Source organism: Bison bison, unplaced genomic scaffold, assembly GCF_000754665.1.
Source record: "Bison bison bison isolate TAMUID 2011002044 unplaced genomic scaffold, Bison_UMD1.0 scf7180017864230, whole genome shotgun sequence".
NCBI lineage: Eukaryota > Metazoa > Chordata > Mammalia > Artiodactyla > Bovidae > Bison > Bison bison.
The window spans coordinates 255,208-280,311 of NW_011494802.1; the positions used below are offsets into that span (position 1 = coordinate 255,208).

The 25,104-nt window shown below is 37.1% G+C and overlaps 1 protein-coding gene across 9 annotated transcripts in view; it reads left to right on the forward strand.

The window, feature by feature from the left end:
- The window catches only part of RNF38 (ring finger protein 38), an 80,266-nt gene that overhangs the window by 44,705 nt on the left and 10,457 nt on the right, over positions 1-25,104 (forward strand). For all 9 annotated transcript variants that reach the window (XM_010846040.1, XM_010846039.1, XM_010846041.1 and 6 more), the window contains 7 exons: positions 394-587; positions 11,236-11,449; positions 16,002-16,169; positions 17,390-17,560; positions 19,779-19,940; positions 20,263-20,369; positions 21,673-21,757. In XM_010846040.1, coding sequence (XP_010844342.1) covers positions 394-587; positions 11,236-11,449; positions 16,002-16,169; positions 17,390-17,560; positions 19,779-19,940; positions 20,263-20,369; positions 21,673-21,757 — 1,101 coding nt within the window. The remainder of the gene's footprint in view (positions 1-393; positions 588-11,235; positions 11,450-16,001; positions 16,170-17,389; positions 17,561-19,778; positions 19,941-20,262; positions 20,370-21,672; positions 21,758-25,104) is intronic.

Consider the following 25,104-nt stretch of genomic DNA (forward strand, 5'->3'; position numbering starts at 1 on the left):
TGCATAGTGAGTGAAGTCTCTCAGTCGTGTCGGACTCTTTGCTACCCCGTGGACTGTAGCCCACCAGGCTCCTCCATCCATGGGATTCTCCAGGCAAGAATACTGGAGTGGGTTGCCATTTCCTTCCAAATTGTTTATTACCCTATCATGTATGTATGTTGTTACCTGATTAGTTTCACGATGAATTCAAATAAAGAGTTAATTTTTCATTTGATCTTTCTTTCCTACCCCACCCCTCACATCTTTTAAACGGATATTTAATTCAAGTTAATAGTGTATCTTTTCCCCCCTTTACACTTGGAGGTAAACTACTTAAACATCTATGCATGTAAATAGTAATGCAAAAATCCTTTAAAACTCTTATTCTGTTGATTGATTTTGTTGCATTGGCAGAGTGAAGATAGTCCAAGTCCCAAGAGACAGCGCCTCTCTCATTCAGTCTTCGATTATACATCAGCATCACCAGCTCCCTCACCACCAATGCGACCATGGGAGATGACATCAAATAGGCAGCCCCCTTCAGTTCGACCAAGCCAACATCACTTCTCAGGGGAACGATGCAACACACCTGCACGCAACAGAAGAAGGTTAGTTGGTTCTATTGCTTATTAAATTTTTGGTCATTGGTAGAGTATTTTTAAACATCCAAAAGCATTTTTTCTGTAAGCATTTTATAAATATATCAACACCTTTTGTCTCTGTACACTCACACACAAACAACATTACAAGTTGTTTGGACTACCAAACAATATCATGAGAATTCATTTAGCTTGGGATTGACAGATGTAGAAATTGTATAATAAGAGGCTAAAGTGATTTACTTAAAATCAATCCATACCTTTATATATGAATTCAGCTACCTCAAGGTTTAAGACTTTTTGTGGGCTGACCTTCAATCCATATTACCGAAAAATGCATTTTATAATTTACAACGGTACTCCAAAATCCCTGTAGATGATGACTGCAGCCATGAAATTAAAAGATGCTTTCTCCTTGCAAGAAAAGCTATGACAAACCTAGACAGTGTATTAAAAAGCAGAGACATTATTATTTTGCCAACAAGTCTGTATAGTCAAAGCTATGGTTTTTCCAGTAGTCATGTATGGATGTGAGAGTTGGACCATAAAGAAGGCTGAGCACCGAAGAATTGATGCTTTTGAACTGTGGTGCTGGAGAATACTAAGGAGAGGCCCTTGGACAACAAGGAGATCAAACCAGTCAATCCTAAAGGAGAAGAGTCCTGAATATTCATTGGAAGGACTGATGCTGAAGCTGAAGCTCTGATACTTTGACCACATGATGCAAAGAGCCAACTCATTGGAAAAGACGCTGATGCTGGGAAAGATTGAGCAGGAGGAGAAGGGGACAACAGAGAATAAGATGGTTGGATGCTATCACAGACTCAATGGACAACAGTTTGAGCAAGTTCCAGGAGATGTTGAAGGATAGGGAAGCCTGGTGTGCTGCAGTCCATGGGGTTGCAAAAAGTCAGACACGACTTGAGCAACTGAACAGCAACAACAGTGGAAATATGGAAGTCTTAGAAATGATCAGTCTCTTCTTCACTCCATTATTATCCATTCCATTCTTACAAATGAATAACCTCTCTCCACAAATATTCCTTCTGTATTCTCTAAGGCAGCTGTAGTTTCATTAAGTTTCTTTTCAAATTGAGGACCCTGTGATATGAGGAGTGACTGAAGTTTAGTTCAGCTTTCAGTCTTCTCTTCTATGTGGGACTTGGCTCTTGTTTTTTCTTCTCCAGGGAATATGTTTCCTGAGCTGCTTCCTGTTTAGTAGTGGCCTGAGGTCATACCTTTCCTCTTCCAAGGAAATAGAACATCCTTGAAGTGAGACAACTGTTTATCTTTCCAGGATGTTGATAATCTAAGAAGTACTGATGATCTCGAAGTAGTAAGGTGTTAACGAACTGAATATGTTTCCTGAGTATCTATAGGCTGATGCCTTAACCCACAGTGTGGATGAATTTGGAGATGGGGCCTCTAAGGAAGTAATTAAGGCTAAATGAAATCATCAGGACAGGTCCCTGATCCAAGAGGATTAGTGTCCTTACAAGACTCCAGGGAGAGAGCTTTCACCAGAAATCGAGCATGCTGGCACCTTGATCTTGGACATTAAGTCTCTCGAACTTGAGAAAATAAATTTCTATTGTTCAAGCCAGTCTGTGATATGTTGTTAGGGCAGCCTTAGGGCACTTAATTTTGGCTCAGATGGTAAAGAATAAGCCTGTAATGTAGGAGACCGGGGTTTGATCCCTGAATTGTGAAGATCTCTTAGAGTAGAGAATAGCTACCCGTTTCAGTATTCTTGCTTGGAGAATTCCATGGACAGAGGAGTCTGACGGGCTATAGTCAATGGGGTTGAAAGAGTCGGACACAACTGAGTGACTAACAGACAGGTAACTTAATACTGAAGGGATGTTAAAACCCATCATTCGTTGTTCCAAATCAGACAAGATAAACCTGTTCCTGAGGTATATTCTGTTGAGACCATTAAACTTTCACATTATCTGGTGCATTATTACCCAATTATATGGGAATGTTTAAGTAAAATAATGTTATGCCAACCAGGTAAAATATTTCATAGCTGTTAAATATAACTACATAAGGAAATAACGTCTGAGTACCTGCTGTGATATTTCCTATTGTTTTATGGTGAACTATGCCATACATTCAGGAGAACTTGTAAAACAAGTGTACATTTAAAAAGGATAACACACAAGTGTGCCCTACATTTAGGTTAAAATATAACATCAAAATCCTTTCCTGTGATTTGTTCAACCCTTTCCTGTGATTTGTTCTAACTCCCTTGGTACATGTTTTTAATACCTGTAAATACATTCTAAAAACACAATTTTGTATTTTGTTTAATTCACGTAAGTGTATTTTTTGTTTATTAAGCAGTCTTTTTTAATGTGGGTAGCAGTAGTTCATTTATTGTGATATAATCTTCCATTGAATTAATGTACCGTAATTTATGTACCCACCTACTGTTGGATAATAGTTATGCCCAGTTTGGGTAATAAAAAGAGTTCTATTAGGACCCTTTGTGTAGACAACTCCTAGTGTGCATGTGCAAGCATTTCATTAAGATAAAAGCCTAGGAGTACAACTGTAGGTCATAAAATGTGTTCTGGACCAGAAAGGGCATGACAGTGTCTGTTGCTGGATGGCAGAAACTAGTTTTCAGGTTGAAAAGAAGCATCAATCTCCCTGTTTGTCAAACACAAAGGAGAGATAGGGAGCACTTACCTAGAAAACAAGCTACAAATTTGTTATCCCCAGCATTGTGTGTTATTTGTTACTTCCTTCTCACTTTAGTACTATACTTACGCTGCTGCTGCTAAGTTGCATCAGTCGTGTCTGACTCTGTATGACCCCAGAGCTGGCAGCCCACCAGGCTCCTCCGTCCCTGGGGTTCTCCAGGCAAGAACACTGGAGTGGGTTACCATTTCCTTCTCCAATATATGCATGCATGCTAAGTTGCTTCAGTCGTGTCCGACTCTGTGCAACCCTATGGACAGCAGGCCACCAGGCTCCTCCGTCCATAGGATTCTCCAGGCAAGAATATTGGAGTGGGTTGCCCTTTCCGTCTCCTTAGTACTTACAGGCTAGCTATAAGTTTTAACTGCCAGTTTTTCTGCCAGAAGTAGGGTTTATAAGCAGATGCAGTATTCAGCAACAATCTGATACAATTTCAGATACAAAGATGAGCACACTGGGAAGTTACCAAACATTTGAAGAAAGCCAACAAAGTGAAAGAAAGTCTCTGAAACTCAAAGAAAGAACTTGAAGTAACAGTTAATAAAATAACTAATAAAACAGTTAAGAAACAAGAATAATTTTCGAAAAAGTGTAACATGAGAGAAGTACAAGAGATTGTATCCCTAAAAATCAACTGGAAATCTTGGTTGGTAAAATTAATGAACAGGCAGAAAAAGCATCTTGGTCCCTGGAAGATCAAGTAAAGAGCTTTCCCAGAATGTAATGTGAAAAGGGAAAAATGGAAAGTGTGGGAAAGAAATTTAAATATATCGACAGTCATCAGTTCTAAATACATCTAATCATATTTCCAGACGGAAACAATAGAAGGGAACAGTTTTTATAGAAATAGTATAAAAATCATTTTCAAGAATTAAAGAATGGGTGTTGAGCAAGATCTTGGTGAAATTCAAGAATGTGCATAAACATTCAGAGAGAAAGAAAGTTGAGCAATAAGAGATCTTCCCTGAATCTTACACCTTGATCAAGAGGGATTTATCCCAGGGTTGCAAGGATTTTTCAATATTTGCAATTTAGTCTGATATACTACATTAGCAAATGGAAGAATAAAAACCATATAATCACCTCAGTAGATATAGAGACAGCTTTTGATAAAATTTGACACCATTTATGATTTTAAAACTTTTCAGAAGGTAGGCATAGAGGGAACATACCTCAACATAATAAAGGTCATATGTGACAAATCCACAGCTAATGTCATACTCAACAATGAAAAGCCGAAAGCCTTCCCTCCAAGATCAGGCATACGACAAAAATGTCCACTCTTGCCACTTTTATTTAGTATGATTTTGGACATCCTACCCAAAGCAGTTAGATGGAAAAAAGAAATGAAAATCTAAATTGGAAAGGAAGAAATAAAACTTATCACTGTTTGCAGGTGATATAATACTATACATAGAAAATCCTAAAGATGCCACCAGAAAACTGCTACAGCTCATCAATGAATTCAGTAAACTTGCAGGATACAGAATTAATATACTGAAATCTGTTGCATTTCTACACATGAGCAACAAACTATCAGAAAGAGAAATTAAGGAAATAATCTAACTTACCATTGCATCAAAAACAATAAAATATCTAAGAATGAACCTACCTAAGGAGGTAGAAAACCTTATAGAAAGGTAGCAAGAGAGACCACATTCACATAAATTTTATTACAGTATACAGTTGACCTTTGAACAATACGGATTTGAACTGCATGGATCCATTTATACGTGGATTTTTAAAAATAAACACTATGCTGCTGCTGCTGCTAAGTCGCTTCAGTTGTGTCTGACTCTGTGTGACGGCAGGCCACTAGGCCCCTCCGGCCATGGGATTTTCCAGGCAAGAGTACTGGAGTGGGTTGCCATTGCCTTCTCCACAGATTCAGTGCAATCTCTATCGAAATACCAATGACATTTTTCATAGAACTAGAACAAATAATTTTAAAATTTCTATGCAAACACAAAATACCTAAATAGCCAAAAAAAATCTTGAGAAGAAACAAGAGAGCTGGAAGAATCAATTGCTCCCTAACTTTCAGACTATATTGCAAAGCTATAAGCATCAAAAAAGCATGGTACTGGCATAAAAAGAGAAACACAGATAACTGGAGCAGGATAGAAAACCCAGAAATAAACCCACCTACAATGTTCAATCTATGACAAAGACAAGAATATACAGTGGAGGAAAAAGCCTCTTCAGTGATATTGAAAAAATTGGACAGGTACATGGGAAAAAATGAAATTAGAACATTCCCAAACACCATATAAAGAAATAAACTCAATATGGATTAAAGACTTAAAAGTAAGACCAGATAACTATAAAACTCCTAGAGGAAAACATGGCAAACTCTTTGACATAAATTTGCAACAGTAATTTTTTGGACCTGGTTGCTAAAGCAAAGAAAATAAAAGCAAAAATAAGCAATCGAGACTTGCTGCTGCTGCTGCTAAGTCGCTTCAGTCATGTCCGACTCTGTGCGACGCCATAGACAGCAGCCCACCAGGCTCCCCTGTCCCTGGGATTCTCCAGGCAAGAACACTGGAGTGGGTTGCCATTTCCTTCTCCAATGCAGGAAAGTGAAAAGTGAAAGTGAAGTCGCTCAGTCGTGTCCGACTCTTCGCAACCCCATGGATTGGAGCCTACCAAGCTCCTCCATCCATGGGATTTTCCAGGCAAGAGTACTGGAGTGGGGTGCCATTGCCTTCTCCGAATTGAGACTTAATCGAACTTTAAAAGTTTTTGCACAGCAGAGGAAATCATCAACAAAATGAAAAGACAACATACTGAATGGGAAAAGGTATATGCAAATAATAGAACTGATAAGGAGTTAACTGTCATACATATATATGTAAACAGCTCATAACAGAAAAACAATTTGATTTTAAAAATAGGCAGAAGACCTGAATAGACGTTTTTCCAGAGAGGAAATGTGATGGCCAACAGGCACTTGGAAAGATACTCAGTGTCACTAATCATCAGGTTAATGCAAATTAAAACCACAGTGAGATATCACCTCACCCCTGTTAGAACAGCTATTATCAAAAAGAACATGAAAAGTAAATGTGAGCAAGGCTGTGGAAGAAAGAGAACACTTGCACACTGTTGTTGGGAATGTAAATTTGTGCACCCACTGTGGAAAATAGTATAGATGTTTCTCAACGAAACTAAAAATAGAACTACCATATGATCCACTAGTTCCACTCCTGGGTACATATTTTTAAAAAAGAAAAATAATTCAGAAAGATATGCACCTTGATGTTCATAGTAGCACTGTTTACAATTGCCGAGGTATGGAAACAGCCTAAGTGTCTAACAACAGATGATGGATAAAGAATACGTAGTAGAATACTACTCAGCCATAAAAAGACTGAAGTTCTACCATTTGCAGCAGAATGGATGGACTTGGCATTATGCTAAGTGAAATAAGTCAAGAGAAAGACAAATACTGTATGGTATCACTTATATGTGAAATCTAAAAAGTACAACAAACTAGTGAGTATAGCAAAAATACAGACTCACAGATAAAACAAGCTAATGGTTAACCAATAGGGAGAGGGGAAAAAAAGTGAAGAATGCAGGAATTCCAGTGCAGGAGTAGGGGATTAAGAGGTACAAACTATTCAGTATAAAATAAGCTACAAGAATATATTGTACAACATGGGCAACATAGCCAATATTTTATAATGATTGTGAAGGGAATGTAGCCTTTTAAAATTGTGAGTCACTATGTTGTATATTTCTAACATATAATATTGTAGGGCAACTATACTTCTGATTAAAACAGAAAACCTTTTTGAAAGAATTATTAAAACTATTCTATCTAGGAAGTAGAAGAATAAATGCAGAAAGGACGATTTAATATGATTTGGTTTGCTAAGTCTGAATAAAAGTCTCTTTAAAAAAAGATTGAAATTAAAAAAAAAAAATCTGAACATAAAATAGGGACAGAGCAGAGAGAAGTAAAAATGTGCAATCCAGATATTTTTTTAAAAATGTAAGTATGTATTTAAAAATATAAGTGTAGTCACTGGAAGACTAAAACTGGTGTATATAGCTTCCACACAATGAAACAGATAAACAGCATGTAGTCTAGAAAACTCAATCCAGCAAGGGTACGTAAGTGAGCCAGGAGGGAATAGCCTTGTGCTGTTTACAAATGATATGTCTAAAACAAAGTGATAAAGTAGTATCTATCACTGATATAAAAGTCAACTGAGAAATATTTGTCCATCTTTTATCACTGTTTCTTATTTCTAGATTTTCAAATAATTATGGTTTCTAAATGTTCTACCACAAAGTCATATACATAACGTTTAATAAGAGGAAATTCAGGAAAGATAGGGACCAAAATTGTCGAGGAATTTACATTTCAGCACGAGGACTTGTGTCTTAATTTGTGTGAGTTTTGAGTTTCTGAAATTATGTTTGAGTAGGGAAGTAAGAGCAAGAAGCAACAATGGAATCAAATAATAAAAGGGATAATAAAAGGGGCCCTTAAAGTTTTTGAATAGAATGAGAGTTTTTCGGGAGATGATCTGGGCGTGTGTTTTGATTTTAAAGTGCACATTTTTTCACATCATAATATCTATATTGATGGTATGAAGTGAAGTGTTAGTCGCTCAGTCGTGTCCGACTCTTTTCAACCCCATGGATGGTGGCCTGCCAGGCTCCTCTGTCCGTGGAATTCTCCAGGCAAGAATACTGGAGTGGGTTGCCATTCCCTTCTCCAGGGGATCTTCTTGACTCAAGGACTGAACCCGTCTCCCACATTGCAGGGAAATTCTTTACCACCTGAGCCACCAGGGAAGCCTGTAGCATAGTCTAATTGGCAGCTTTCTCCTTTTTAGTGATATATTAAACGGTCCTTTAAAATAGTTGTACAGATACAGATATGTGCATATACATAGATAAATTTTCTTGTTCTTTTCTCTTAGGCTAGAAACTGTGTAGCAGTCAGCACACTTAGCTTTTAAATACCATTCTACAGTCTAAGGAACCAGGACTCTTTGGAGTCTCTTTTGGAGAACTGGTTAATTCCAGAGTCGGTGTAGGGAAAATACTAGATGAGCCTAGGGCATATTGTGGTCCATATATTAAGGAAGTGCTCAAAATGATAAAGACAACAGGAGAAGGTCACAGGAGCCAAAATGCTCCCATTGAACAGTTAAAATAATTTGAACAACAAAATAAAATGACTGTGGATTATCACCTAAAGAATAAAATAAATATCCGTTAGCCCCTACTCATATATAACAGAGAGAAGGAGCAACTCTTCTTTATAGAATTGCAGTTGATATATATGGAAGAAATGAAGGGAGTAGAAAATCACCATTAGAATATCAGAATAGAGTGATTGCTGAAGATCCATTCATGCAATCTAAAGTTATTGGCAAACTTTTAGCAAAAGCAGAATATTTGCATGATTCAGAGTATCTCCCCAAGAAAATAAAATCTATCACTGCTTCCATTTTCCCCTTCTGTTTGTTTGCCATGAAGTGATGGGACTGAATGCAATGATCTTAGTTTTTTTATTGTTGAGTTTCAAGCCAGCCATTTCACTCTCCTCTTTTACCTTCATCAAGAGGCTTTTCAGTTTCTTTTCACTTTTTGCTATTAGAGTGGTATCATCTGCATATCTAAGGTTGTTGATATTTCTTCTGGCAACCAACTCCAGTATTCTTTCCTGGAGAACCCCATGGACAGTAAGAAAATAGGGTCTTGGCAGAAACCTGTTTAGCCAAGTGATTGGTAATACATACGTAAGCATGAGTGATGCATATCAGTGTCGTGGGGCCCTTTATACAGTGCACTGAAAAGGGCCTATCAACCCTGTGATATCCTTTCCAGTAATACGTAATGCCATGCAAGTCATGAAAAAACATCAGACAAACCTGGGTTAAAAGGACATTCTGCAGAGTATGTCTTCAGAGCTATCAAGGTCATGGAAGACTGAGCTTTCATGGATTGGAGAAGACTAAAGAAGCATGACCACTCTGCAATAATGGGATCCTGTATTGGATTCTGAAACAGTGAGGGAACATTGTTAGAAAAACTGGGTGAAATCTAAATACATTCTGTTGTTTAATTAATAGTATGATACCAAGGTTCATTTCTTAATTTTGATAATTTTTTTTTCTAATGGAAGATATTAACATGAGGGAAAGCTGGGTAAGGGTTATGCAAAGACTATATGAAAAGTATCTCAAAACATTAAAGTAAGTTCTAAGGTAGATGGCACCTGAAAATCAATGAAATATAGTTTGTCGGTTTTGAAGCAGAAATGCAAAAAGTTATGCTGAACATAGAGGAAGCAATGAATGGAGCATTAACCTTGAGGGTTAGTATTAAGAGCACTGTGGAGAAATTAATATTACAAAAGAAAGTCCCTTGTTCTTTTTAAGATTGGGCAATTGAGAGAAGAAACAGATTTAGAGGTGCAGAATGCAACAATTAAGGGAAAGGTGACCTGTCCTCAGTAAAGACTGCTGAGATGGCTATGTGCAGCTGTGTCTAGAAAGGGGCTGTTTCGCCTCTTGTGCCTGAAATGGAGTACATTTTTATTGAGGCCTGCTGTTCGAATTGTTACCCATGCTGAGCCCTTGTAAAAAGCAGTGGAGCTGAATTGTGGAATTAAGGGATGTGGAAAATAGAAGTCTACTTAAGATAACAACTGTTATTTGTGTTTAACTATGTAGATGACAAGTGCATAGAGAGTAAAAGTGGTTTCTTTCAGTAGCCAGTTCTGTCGCTCAGCCGTGTCCGACTCTCTGTGACCCCATGAATTGCAGCACGCCAGGCCTCGCTGTCCATCACCAACTCCCAGAGTTCACACAAACTCATGTCCATCGAGTCTGTGATGCCATCCAGCCATCTCATCCTCTGTCGTCCCCTTCTCCTGCCACTAATCCCTCCCAGCATCGGGGTCTTTTCCAGTGAGTCAGCTCTTCACATGAGGTGGCCAAAGTATTGGAGTTTCAGCTTCAGCATCAGTGAACACCCAGGACTGATCTCCTTTAGGATGGACTGGTTGGATCTCCTTGCAGTCCAAAGGACTCTAAAGAGTCTTCTCCAACACCACAGTTCAAAAGTATCAATTCTTCGGAGCTCAGCTTTCTTCACAGAAAAACCACTGGAAAAACCATAGCCTTGACTAGACTGACCTTTGTTGGCAAAGTAATGTCTCTGCTTTTGAATATGCTGTCTAGGTTGGTCATAACTTTCCTTCCAAGAAGTAAGCATCTTTTAATTTCATGGCTGCAGTCACTATCTACAGTGATTTTGGAGCCCAAAAAAATAAAGTCTGACACTGTAGCCAAATTCTACCTAAAAATCCTGTGTATCGCTAGAGTATTTATGCTGACACTATCTCACAGTCATTTTCATTCTCAGTATTTATTGTTACTCAGTTATTTGCAATTGTAAATAGATTAAATGTTTTTTAGTTATTACTCATTTTTTAAAATTGTCATTTTGGGCATGTGGGAACTATGTCTTTTCTATATGCCTTAGCCAGTAAACAAATATAAAATACCCGTTAGGCATAATAGGATTACTGCCAAGATATATGCAGATTAAAATTTGTTGTTAATGTTTATAAAATAAAAGGGACAAAATAGTAGGTTAAATCATAAGAACTTATAGATATTTGTCTATAAAAAGGGCAATTTTATACAATTAAACCCCCACCCCCAAAATGACAATGATTGGCTATTGATTTCTAAATACTCTCAGAATCAATTATCAATTTTGTTTTCTTCTGTTATTTTTTTAAAAAACATGCATTCTATTTTGTGTTTAGAGCTGATGATGAACCACAGCAGTTCTTTAATACTCAAGCCTATTTAGCTTATACTGCTAATGGATTACAAAGAGAGACAGTACACAATCCTGATGGATCACAGCAGTAAACATTATAACGACCTCTGACATTTTTACTATATTACAGTCCTCCTGTCAGGCGTCAGAGAGGAAGAAGGGATCGTCAGTCTCGACTTAATTCCATTAGTCAAGATGAAAATTATCACCATCTCCCTTATGCACAGCAGCAAGCAATAGAAGAACCTCGAGCCTTCCACCCTCCGAATGTATCTCCCCGTCTGTTACACCCTGCTGCTCATCCACCCCAGCAGAATGCAGTAATGGTTGACATACATGATCAGGTATAGTAACAGAATATCCAGGAAATACAGATGCTTAAAGTTGGTAGCAGTGTATTTAGTTTGATTGTTTTTTGTTGTAGATTACTTTTACCTAAAAGGAAATAGTTTTACCTAAAATGAGTCTATTTGAGATAAGTTCATCGTTCTTCATTGAAGATTAAAATTTAAATTCTACACAGCTTCCTTAAAAGAAAGTTGAACTTTAAAAAATTTAGATCAGGGTTATAAAAGCTCAGAATGACTTCATTGTAATAGTTGATTTCAAATGACTGATAGAGAATTTAATAACGCCAGTCAGTCAGCTGGTGGTTTGAGGATATACTCCTGTTTTCTGCTTCCTTCCAGTTTCTTCTAGAGTAATTCAGTAGGCAAGACAGCTTTGCTTTCAAGTTTTCCTAGGTCTCCACTGAGACGACAAGTACCGAGCTTTCTTTCCCTTTGTTCCTGCCAGGAACTGAGGAACTAGCTGAGAAGAGGGTTTGCCAGACCAAAAATCATAGCCACAGATAGAAATTTTCCAAGTATATTATGTGAAGCTCCTTAATAATAAAACCTCATAGACAGACAGTACAGCAAACAAAACCTTTCAACTACTTTCCCTCTTGAGTACAGATGCAGATGTTTAAATAATAAACGATAGTGTTATAGTAAAATAGTCTATCCTGATGGTGCAGGATAAATTCAACACTAGGAAATCTTCAGTATAAAGGGAAAATGTTTTATTTTGTTGATAGATGCAAAGATATAAAATTTTGCCATCATATCCAATAAAATATCTTAAAATGGAAAAGGGGAGTTTTATTTTCTGGAGCTGTCAGTGAGGGTTATTGAGAGCATTCCCCCTGATTGAGGATAACCACTCCCAGAGTTTGCTCAGTTTCATGTCCATTGAATTGATGATGCCATCCAACCATCTCATCCTCTGTTACCTCCTTCTCCTTCTCCTCCTGCCTTCAGTCTTTTCCAGTGGGTCGGGTCTTCACATCAGGTGGCCAAAGTGTTGGAGCTTCAGCTTCAGCAGAATAAAAGTAACTGGCACCAAATGTAATTTGCAGTCAAATTCACATCAACTGTGAAGTTACTCAAAGTATTTGGGACTGCAGGGGCCTAGAAAACATGCATATTCTCTTTGGAGGATGAAATCTTCATTCTAGTTTTCAGAGAATTTCCTCAACTAAATTTTCAAGGACAGTAAGCAGGAAACAAAGTTAACCAAATACATGAGGAAAGAAAGACTGTAAATGAAAACCAATAGAAATAGATCCACACTGAGTTCACATAACATTTCAAGCAACATAATTAATGGTAAAACTTAAAGAGTGCTTTCTTGCTGATAGCTGGACTAAGCCAGGGTGATGACTATCACTGCATCTATTCAGTATCCTGGAATCTAAGCCAGAACTGGGGGCTTCCCAGGTGGTAAAGAATCCACCTGCAATGCAGAAGACGTGGGTTCGATCCCTGGGTCAGGAAGATGCCCTAGAGAAAGGGAATGGCAACCCATTCCAGTATTCTTGCCTGGGAAATCCCATGGACAGAGGAGCCTGGCAGGCTACAGTCCATGGGGTTGTGAAAGAGTCAGACCTGACTAAACAACAACAGGCCAGGACTGATGATAGAGGGTAAGAATAAGAAAAGAGCAAATAGCGTCATAAGTAATTGCAGATGAGATAATCATACAGGTAGAAAATCCCAGATTATTAAAGCAACAATACAGCAAATCAGTTGTGTTTCTTTATACTAGTCAGCATAATTAAAAAAAAAAAACATACATTGAGCATGTTTGAAATTCTCCATATTGAATATGCAAAGAAGAAAGTACAACTGAAATCAGAATAACATGAAGGAAGTTAAGGGTCTTAACAAAAGATGTTCAAGTCCTTTTTGATTACAAAACTGTCTAAATAGATACTTGGCTTGAAAGATCCAAACCTGTAAAAACTGTCTGCTTTCAGAACTCACATACATAGAATTAGTGTATTCCAAGTAAATTTCCAGTAAGTTTTTGGTGTAACTTGAGAAACTGATTCTGTGATTTCTACAGCATTTTAAAGGACCAGGGATTATCTAGAGCAGGGAAAAGCAAACTACTGCTGGCTGTTTTTCGTAGAGTTCTGTTGGAATACAGCTAAGCTTGTTTGCTCATCTGTCATTTGTGGGTGCTTTGTGCAGGGACCAGGATGGCCCACAAACTTAAAATACTTAATTTTCTGGCCCTCAGTGAAATAGCTGGCCAACTGACACTTTGGTCTCGGGTCTCTGAGGCCAGGTGGTTCTCAAAGTATGTCTTGAATTAGCTAATCAGCAGCAGCAGCACCTGGACATTTATTAAAAATGCAGATTCTCAAAACTATACACTAGATTTATCAGGTGTGGGACCCAACAATGTGTTTTAAGCCAATTAAGAGAACTTTTGGTGTATAATTCTGAAGTAGAGCAAGTTGGGCAGAGTAGCTCTTCTAATTATTAGGACTAATTATAAAGCTGTATGAAGGCATTTTTGCCAGAATAATTAAGAAATTTGGTATGGAAATAGACAAAAATAACCTATCAGCAATATAACAAAGCCTCCAAACTTACAAAAGAATTTTGAGTAATAAATTCAGTAAGTAGTATTTATGAAGAAACCTAATTTCTTGGAGGTATAGTACTATAGTAGTGATCATGTAGTGACATGACAAAAAGACTGAATATAAAATTGTTCTTTGTAAAATAACATTTAGTACAGTTAATATAAATTAGGATTCCAGTGGATTCTGAAACTGAATAAAATTATTTGAGGTTATTTACATAAGAATAAATGTATAAAAAATGGCCCAAAAATAAAATGAGAAGAAAGTATGATAATGAGAAGAACTTGTCTTACTAGATACTGACTTTTCTAGTAAGAGACTATAATTGAGACAACACAAATTTGGCACAAAATAGATCTAGGTATGTTTGGGAAGTTACTGAATAGAAAGAGGTAATTCAGTTTAGAGGAAAGGGGAATGTTGATTTACCATTAAATAAAAGATTTATCAAAAGAGAAATCATAGACTGAGAAAATATTACATGTATCTCTAAGTAAAAAGCCAAACTATAAGTTAATATGAATGGACAGCCTTATAGAAAGTGGGCAGTGAACACAGGATATAGATTATTTACATAAAAGGAAATCTAGATGATTAATAAGCATATTAAAAGATGTTCAACCTCTCTAATCTGAGAAATACAAATTTAAAGTAAATCCGGTAGATACTGGTTTTTCCCCCTTCCCCCATTGTAGTATTTGTATATAACAAGCAAGCATGCTTATTATGCAAATATTGTACATCTGCCTTGAGTGGAGGTGCTGAGAGTCTTGTTACTACCATTGGGATTGTGATTTAATCCATCCAGACTTTTGCTAAAGTTTAAAATACATTCACCCCTTTACCCAGTAATCCCTGTGAAATAAATGAAACTAATGTGTAAGGATATATGTTCAGTGATGTTTTTTATGGCTGTTATTTGTATTGGTAAAAGGTGATACAACTTAAAGTCCTTTAGTATATGAATGATAGGATTGTGTTAAAGTGATGACTGTATTTGAAATATCTTGTTAGTGTCAAAAAGAATGAGTTGGCTTTAATTTCTTTAAAGAGATATCTACAATATTAATTGGAAAAAGTAAGTTGCAGGGTAATATTTCTGTTAAGAACAAAAACAAGCATGACAATAGTTCATGCATATGTTTATATGCTCATGGAGAATGATACAGGAGGACATATTTTTAAATGTCATTTGCTTCCAGATAGATAGGATGGGAATAAAACTGACCAGGGGAGAAGGGAATTATTTATTTTTTTAAAAATGCTACTTAACGTTTCACTGCTGCTGCTACTGCTAAGTCGCTTCAGTCGTGTCTGACTCTGTGCGACCCCATAGACCGGCAGCCCAACAAACTCCCCCGTCCTTGGGATGCTCCAGGCAAGAACACTGGAGTGGGTTGCCATTTCCTTCTCCAATGCATGAAAGTGAAAAGTGAAAGTGAAGTCGCTCAGTCGTGTCCAACTCTTAGCGACCCCATGGACTGCAGCCTACTGGGCTCCTCCATCCATGAGATTTTCCAGGCAAGAGTACTGGAGTGGGGTGCCATTGCCTTCTCCGTTTCACTAGTTGGATTAAACAAATGGTTTTTTCCCTCCTGTTGAATGTGAGCAGGTTATTAGCAGACATGTTTCTTTTTTTCAGATTTCCTCCTTAGAAAAGTTTTCTGCTCTGTAGAGCAGGCTTGAAGAGTTAATATAGCAGTTCATTATCTCCTGGACTTTACAAGTTTTTTTGAGTGAAGAGTCAGGCCCAGTTCAATGGATATCATATACTGCTCTTGAAACAGCTTTTCTCTACAGTAACAAGAATATTTTGGTTGAAACTGTTGCAGAAGTACATTGTGAACAATCTTTGCAGCTAAGAATAGAATCAATAAATGCCCAGATTTTAATTTTTAATAATTGATGTTTTATCCAAACTGTTAAAAGTTTATCCAAACTCACACTCACATCTTTCTGTTCTGTTTCTTTTCTAATAGCTCCATCAGGGCACCGTCCCTGTTTCTTACACAGTAACAACAGTGGCACCACATGGGATTCCCCTCTGCACAGGCCAGCACATCCCTGCTTGCAGTACACAACAGGTCCCAGGATGCTCTGTGGTTTTCAGTGGACAGCACCTCCCTGTCTGTAGTGTGCCTCCTCCAGTAAGTCTGTGCAGTACTTCTATAGAGTGGCGAAATATGTTATATAAACAAAACACAAGAGACTTGGAGCTTTTCACTTTCAAGTAAAAAAATGCAGTTTTATTGCAACAGAAATCTCAGTTGCACCTATACAGTAACAGTAAAGTAGAATTAGCTTTAAAACTTCATATGTTTTTACGTTAATTAAATTACACATATTTTAACATTCTTTGAAGGTCAAAGCATGTTCCTTCACATGTCTGCACTGTTTATAATTAAACCTTAATAAAGATTGTCCTTCAGGTTTTAACTTAGGATATTGAACTGATTAGTAATTAAGTCTCAGAGAATTTGGTGATCAACATTAATAGTCTCAACACTTGCTGGGTTTTTAATAGGCACTTTGAGTTGCTTAGACTTACTTATTCCATACTATAGGAAGCCTGTGATGAAAATAGTACCCTCATTTTCTAAATGAAATTGAAAATGGTGTGCTTAATATCATAGAAGCAATTAGCATGCGAAAACAGGAGTTCATACTCCTTTGCCTCTTATACTTTGTCCTTTACCAGCCCCTAGTTCAGCCCCCTTATTTGAAAAATAGGTTGCTGAAAACCAGAGAATTTAAATGACTTGTCTAAGGTCAATAAAGTCTTCAAAGTAAAGCACTTTGCTAAATCTTATTAAAATCCTAATAATCCTGTCTGAATTTGAGATTAAAACAAACACATACATACAAGTACTAACACCAGTTTAACAGATTAATTTACCCATGCATGGTTTCTCATTAATAGATTATAGAACCAATGTGCTAAATTAGCAAACTAAAATATTGAGAGATCATAAAGCATTTAGTTGTGAATTGGGCTCTTAGAAATAAAAAAAATTACAAGATTGAAAAGGACAGCTTCTTGGAAAGCAGTAATGTCTGCTACATTTTAAGCCAAGTGGGAAGAGATTCCTTCTCTGTGGCACTTTCCCTTCATTTTCATAGGTATTACAAAAGCTTAAGTAAAAGATAGGTGTTTTGACTGATTTATAAGAGCTATGTAAAATCCAGAATAATTACTAGTTACAATTTATTGTACTAATAAATGCAAAAATGCATAAGTATCTCATTGTTACTATAGGTTATTAAGACATTTTTATGATTCTGGGAGTAACATTTCAATCTGATTGTATAGTTTTTTTTTTAATTAATATATTCTGATACTCTCAACAAAAAATGATTTCTCTTACAGATGCTTCAAGCATGTTCTGTTCAGCACTTACCAGTACCGTATGCTGCATTTCCACCCCTTATTTCCAGTGATCCGTTTATTTTACATCCTCCCCATCTTTCTCCCCATCATCCTCCTCATTTGCCACCTCCAAGCCAGTTTGTCCCTTTCCAAACACAGCAGTCACGATCGGTAGGTATCTCTTCTGTCTTTAACTTTTACAGAATGTTTAGATGTAAAAGACAGATTAATTTAGTAGATGTTTAAGTTGTTATCATTTAAAAATTGTAACTATGACACTTTCCTGGTTCTTAAAAGAACTAAGAACCCCCACACATAGAAATATATATAAGCAATAATTGTACCTACAGTTACTTGGTTTATTAAGTTTTTCTAGTTATTTTATATGAAACTTGTCTAATCAAATTTATTCTTTTGTATCTGCAATCCTTTGGAAATTGAATCTGGAAAAAAAAAAACACAGTTCTAGTTTTTCCTTTCATACGTTTCTAAAATGGGAAAATGAAAATATTATAAAAATGTTTATACTTGTTAGAATAATATTTATATTCATTTAGGCAAGTAAGTAATCCTTTGAACCTCAATTGTTTTTTTCCAAAGGGTGGTTTTATGCTGTGTTCTGATGAAAAGTAGATGAGATACTCTGTTAGCATAGTTCACTCTGTCCTGGAGCTGGAATATAGCTGAGAGGCATAATATTTCCAGGGGCTGGAGGGATCAGTGCGGGAAAACACACAGGAAGAAGGCCCCATTGTTTTCTAGACAGGCCAAGTTGAACATCTGAACCATGATTAAAGGAGAATAAGGGAAAGAACATATGGAAATGCTTTGAGTGGAAATGGTCTTGTGAATGGAGCTTGATGGTTTACCCTAACAGAGCCTGACCATGCTTTACTTAGGATTTATACACCATGCTTAGTCTCAGGAAGAGGTGAGATACGAGCTTACCTGGCTGCTTTCCTGAAAATTAGAAGCCAATTATGACAGAAGTTTGGCTAATCTGAAAAGTTGAAACTACTCCCACAAGAAAATCTTTTATTAGAATCAGAACAGGATTCATGCCAGGATGTTCCTTAGGAAGCTTCCAGTACCTGGGAATTCAAGGTTAAAACTAAATTTAGCCATCATACAAGCATACATAACTTTCCACAGTAACTGTTAGCAGTTACTTGTATTTGAATAATGTGTTGCTGTTCTCTTAACTGTGGGAAGAAGTTAGACTAACATTTGTTCCCAAGAGATCAGATTGAAAGCATCAGCCCCAGAATGTGTACACAGATGTTCATAGCAACATTATTCCTAATAGCCATAAGTGGAAACATTCCAGATGTCCATTAACTGATGAGTGGATAAACAAGGCATGGTATATGTATCCAGTAGATGATTATTCAACTCCAAAAAGAACAAAGTACTAATATACAGACTACAAGATGGATGAACCTTGAAACCATGCTAAGTGAAAGAAGCCAGATACAAGGGCCACATCCTGTGTGATTCCATATATATGAGATGTCCAAAATAAGTGTATAGAAATATAAAGTACATTAGCAGTTGTCTAGAACTTGGGAATGTCTGAGGGAAATTAGACAGTGGTGATGATTGTACAACTCTTGTGAATATACTAAAATCCACTGAATTGTACCCCTTAGCAGGGTGAATTTTATAGTATGTGAATTTTATCTCAAGCTATTTTTTTATAAAAGATTGGGGGGAGGGGGCAACATAGGCTATGTGCTTTGCAAAGCACTGTGTGCTTTCTGAACATTGTCTTGGTGTTCAAATCACACTTCGGAAGTAGGCTGTGAACATGTCAGTTCTACAGATGACAGTATTAAGGTTCAGATTAAGTAATTTCTATAAGAGCCACAGGGCTCATTATTTACAGCACCAAGAGTTTGTCTAATGCCAAAGCCCGTAAGCTTTCTACTATAAAATAACTGCCTGCTGTGTTCTATACTATTTAGCCCTAGTTCTCATTTACAGTATACACCATCTTTGATTTCGTCTGTTAAAAGGTTGTGTCTGAAATTGATGTAGTTCAGTGTGCCATGACTTAAGTAACTTCAACTTTCGTGTAACTGGCTTACTACATGACTTTTTGTCTTTCTTTATATCATTTTTAAGGGAAAGTTCAAATAGTGAAAGATATGTATCATTTAGTGAATAGTGGAAATGTGTAATAACATGCTTGAGAGATCTTCTTATTGAAATTCAGTTAAAGGCAGTATTACTGTAGGCTGTATGTCCACATGTATGAATTTAGATTGATGTGAACATCAGGAAATGCATGACCCAAAAGATATCTTTGGGTTTTTTGAATTTTGTTATAAAGCACAGTCTATCTATCTAAACACTGGAAGTATATTAGTTTGCTTTTTCCCCCCCTCAGCCTCTGCAAAGGATAGAAAACGAAGTGGAACTCTTAGGAGAACATCTTCCTGTGGGAGGTTTTACTTACCCTGCATCTGCCCATCCCCCGACATTACCTCCATCAGCTCCTTTGCAGTTCCTAACACATGATCCTTTGCATCAGGAGGTTTCGTATGGAGTAGTAAGTTTTCATTCGTTGTTATTAATTTATTGCTCGCTTTGGTAACTAACTTGTTTTGAGTTCTGCTTCAGTATAATTCTACATGTTTCGAATTTTAAATGTATTCTTGCAGTCAGTTGGAAAATTGTGTTTAGAAGCACACCTAAGAATATTCTTGTTTTAAACTAGTTGCTGCACCTTTGTTAACATTTAAGAAATACTAAATACCCTTGAACAATAAATAACTTTCTAGGTTTTTAAAAAAGAAGAGACTTTATTTAACACCTTAAAAAGTTGTGGATGTGGAATGATGTTAAATTGTCTTAACATTTTTTCTCTACAGCCTTATCCTCCATTTATGCCTCGGAGGCTCACAGGACGCAGTAGATACCGATCCCAGCAGCCCATACCACCACCCCCTTACCATCCCAGCTTACTACCATATGTGTTGTAAGTTCTGTCTTATTCTTTATTGAGTTCTGAATTTTGACACCCTTGAGATACTCTTCCCTTTATGAACAATTTTATATGTCTTAGGTACTTGTTTTTATTTGATGTTAAGAGGTTGGGGTGGGGGACCATTTAAGGCTGAAAGAGAAGAGTAAGGACAGGGGAGAAGTGGGGCAGGGGTACACCATAAGTTAGGTAGAGAAGCTTAAATGGGTTGCCTCTTTCACAGCAGGCGTCACTCGCCACCTTCCATGGTTATCTAGCATTTAATGCTGCCACTTCTCTCAAGGGAAGCGAGAGAGAAAAGTTATATCTGTGCCTTAGAAATACTCTGCTAGGATTAGATTTGTAACAGAAACACCCATAGGTTAAACATCATAGTTCTTTTTATCTTTCTCGTGCAGTGAAGTCTAGAATTAGGTGATTCAGACATGGTCTGTTAACTCCATAACTCTGAAGAATGGGTCTGCCATCCTCAAAATTTTACGGTTTCCTCTGCATGATATAAGATGACTTCTCAGGCTCTGGCCGTCACATCCACATTCTAGCTAGCAAAAATGAAACTGAATCTCTCTGCCTACCTGCTTCCTCTCAAGGATAATTACTAGAAGTTGCATGTATGATTCCTGCCGACATGTATAACTCCTGTTGGTTAGAATCTAGACCCATGTCTGTAAGTACTTCTAGAAAGGCTAGGGAATGTTGTTTTTATACCAGACGGCTATGTGCCTATATCATACTATTTTGAAAATTGTAGCTTTATTATCTTAAAATCAGATACTATAAATCTCCTAATTTTGTTCTTAAACTGATTTTATTTAAAGTCTTTTGCATGTCCACATAAATTTTAAAAACAGCAAATCAGTTTCTACTTTAAAAAAGCTGGAATTTGGTAGGGATTACGTGAGGTAGGGATTATGTGAAATCCATAGATGAGTTTTGGAAGAGAATTGACATCTTTAACAATATTGAATCTTCTGACCTACTTATATGGTATATTTCTCTGTCTATTACCTTTTCAAATTTATCCTAGCAGTATTTTTACAGTTTTTATTTTACAGGTCTTGCACATGTTTTGTTAAATTCATCTGTAATATTTCATGTTTTTTTATGCTGTTGCAAATGATATTCTTTTAATGTCAGTTTTTAATTGTTTATTGCTAGTAAAATCAGTTTCTTTAAAGGGTTGTCACTGATCAACATTCATTCTTTATCCCTGTAGCACTGGCCATGTTCTTCTCATCCTGTTCACTGATACAATGCATTAATGTATCAATCCTTGTGTTGGTTATTTTCACTGCAGATCAATGCTTCCAGTGCCACCTGCAGTGGGCCCAACTTTCAGCTTTGAATTGGATGTGGAAGATGGAGAAGTAGAAAATTACGAGGTTAGTAGATGAACTGTGAGTTGATTTGGGGAACTTTGTGTGCATAAAAATACTGTACTACTCAACTCATTCATCTAATTAAACACTAGGTAAATCCATTATATATTTCAAGATACAGATATATCAAAAATTATTTCAACATGTGCCACATAGTTATGATAACAAGATAGACTGGTGTTCTCTATTAGAATTACATACACTTCCTGTGAGAGAATGTAAATGAGAAAATGATGAATTAAGATCGGATATTCTGAAAACATTTTGCGGCCGCAGAAGTGTGAAGAGTCAGTTCCTGAGGGATGGGAAAGCTTTTTCATGCCTAAGATTGAGGCAGGGAAATGCTGGATATTCTTGAGGAAGAACATAATATCTAGCTAAAGTGAGAGGAGAACCTGGAGATTTGATTGAAAAACTCAACTGGTTGTATTTGAGTGCCCTGTGCTTGCCCTGGTACAGAATGAACATAATTTTGAATATTGTGGGAGGAACGAACCACTAAATATTTTGGTGTTTATCGATCAGATTGCTATCTTAAAGAGTCAGAATTAGTAGCATGAAGAAATAGATGAAGTGGTTCAGAGTTGGTGGCAGGGTAACCAATTTTTACCAGACAGTAAATTATAAAACCATGCAAGTTCTGAACTATGAAAACTTGAAGTAGAAAAGAATACACTTTGACAAACATTTTAACACTAGAATCAACAGGATTTGATCATTGAATGGTTTATGGTAGTGTCAGGGTTGTGAGTGGGAGGGTTCCAAGAGAAGATGCTCTGCAAAAGGACTGCAATAGCTTGTGAGGAGGGCTGCCTCCAAGATGTCAGGGCAAATAGATAATACCACTTAATTTAGATGATGTTGACATTGCTGTATTATTTGAGGTTTGGAGTAGAGTGGACAGTTAAAGGGTTGGGAGACATATTTGGATTTGGAAATGTTGAATGTGAGTGACTGACTTTGTTTTGGTACTGCTGGCTGGCTGCTGCTTACCCCAGCCTCACTTAGTCTCTATACAACATAAATATTGGAACAGGTTTTTTGTTATTTGTTTTTAGGTAAATGGAATCTGGGTACAGAGAGGAAAGACACACATAGTCTTACAGCATCCCTCCCCCCTTTTTAATGCATGTGGAAGAAATCAGGCCAAATGCTGTATTCTTTTGTCATTTTTAAAATGCTGTTATGTTACTTTCTGCGTGTACAGTCATATTGCAGTGTCCTTTGGATTCCAGTCTCAGATCTCTTGAGAAATGGGCTATAATAATTTTATGTTTCTACACTGTTTATGCTAGTTTTGAACAGAGTAGTAAGAAAAGGAGTTGGTTATCCTTTAGGCATTTTGTACTAAAATTATCATAAGTCATACTGCTGAAAGCAAGACAGCTCTCTGTTAAACAGATCATATACATATCAGTGGTAAAAACAGTGATACCATCCCAGTAAAAGAAAAATATTTTGTGTTTGGCGTTAGAGTCTCTTTCTACATTATATTTGGGGTTGACATGTTTAATCTTCTGCAAAATTGTACTTTAATCCAGTCAAGAAAGTATTTGCTATTTGTGGTTTTATCATAGTGTGCATGCCTCCAGTACTCCCTATTCCAGAGTACTCATCATTTTTTGAGTCTCTCCTGTACATCCTTGCTTCAGTGCCTTTACTTCCCTTGGTTCTTCTTAAGAACTTTGCCCACTTCTTACACATGGCTGTCTTTCAAGACCCAACTAATGCTGCCTCTGTGAAAGGCAGTTCTGGTCTATTCCCAGGTCTGTATGAGTCTTTCTCCTTTTTGCCCTCATAGGTGTTATACAACTATGCATAATTATTATGTCCTGCCTTCAGTTGTCTTGCCTTCTGATCATGTAGATTTGTTAAGGGCTCAATATCATTTTACTCTCCATCCAATAAGGCCTTAACATAGTAGTCAATAAATTGTATTAGTTGACCTAAGTATCCTATAGAATATAAAATAGAGGTATAAAAGATACATCACCTGTATCATAAATTTTATAGCTAATTATAGTCAGCATTGATAAAATTTAACAAGTTACCATCTATTTAGCATTTAGAGACACTGGGGGGCATGCATGGGGAATGGGGAAAGAGTCTTTTAGGTGACCCATTTCTCCAAGTAAGGCTGTACCAGAAGTAGCAACAGTTACCACAGCATTGATTATTGAGTCTGTGGAAAGTTAAACTTATTCCTCTCGTTGTCCATCAATGTTTCTTTGTTACCTATTCTCTTAACCAGTGGTAGCCTTAAAAAAGGGGGTGGGGGGCAAGCGACCTGTACATGGCTGCCTGATTGTAGAAAGCAAATGAACAGTTAGAACTATGGAAAACCAGGAAAATGGAGGGACTGGGGTAAAATCACGGAGAAGGCAATGGCACCCCACTCCAGTACTCTTGCCTGGAAAATCCCATGGACGGAGGAGCCTGGTAGGCTGCAGTCCATGGGGTCGAGAAGAGTCAGACAGGACTGAGCGACTTCACTTTCACTTTTCACCTTCATGCATTGGTGGCAACCTGCTCCAGTGTTCCTGCCTGGAGAATCCCAGGGATGGTGGAGCCTGGTGGGCTGCCGTCTGTGGGGTCACACAGAGTCGGACACGACTGAAGCGACTTAGCAGCAGCAGCAGCAGGGTAAAATCAATAAATATAATAGCTACAATGTGTTGAAACTTACCACCTGAGTTAAAATCCATGAGTTCATGAGTGATACTTCAAAAAAAAAACAATAGAAAATAAATTTGTTGGTCTTATCCTTCCAATTTCATATAAATTATGCAACTAAGTATAGTTTGATATGAGGCAGTTGATCAATATAAAAAGCATTTTATCTAATAAAGAATAATAGAATATTACAATTTTTAATGAATTAATGGATCCTAGGCAGTGTTCCATCAGTGCTAACATAAAAACAAGACATGCTGAGCAGTATGATGGAAATAGTAAAACCTTCCAAATTATAGGAAGTAGAGACTACTTGATCTGCCTCTTGAGAAACCTATATGCAGGACAGGAAGCAACAGTTAGAACTGGACATGGAACAACAGACTGGTTCCAAATAGGAAAAGGAATACGTCAAGGCTGTATATTGTCACCCTGCTTATTTAACTTCTATGCAGAGTACATCATGAGAAACACTGGACTGGAAGAAACACAAGCTAGAATCAAGATTGCAGGGAGAAATATCAATAACCTCAGATATGCAGATGACACCACCCTTATGGCAGAAAGTGAAGAGGAACTCAAAAGCCTCTTGATGAAAGTGAAAGTGGAGAGTGAAAAAGTTGGCTTAAAGCTCAACATTCAGAAAACGAAGATCATGGCATCCGGTCCTGTCTCTT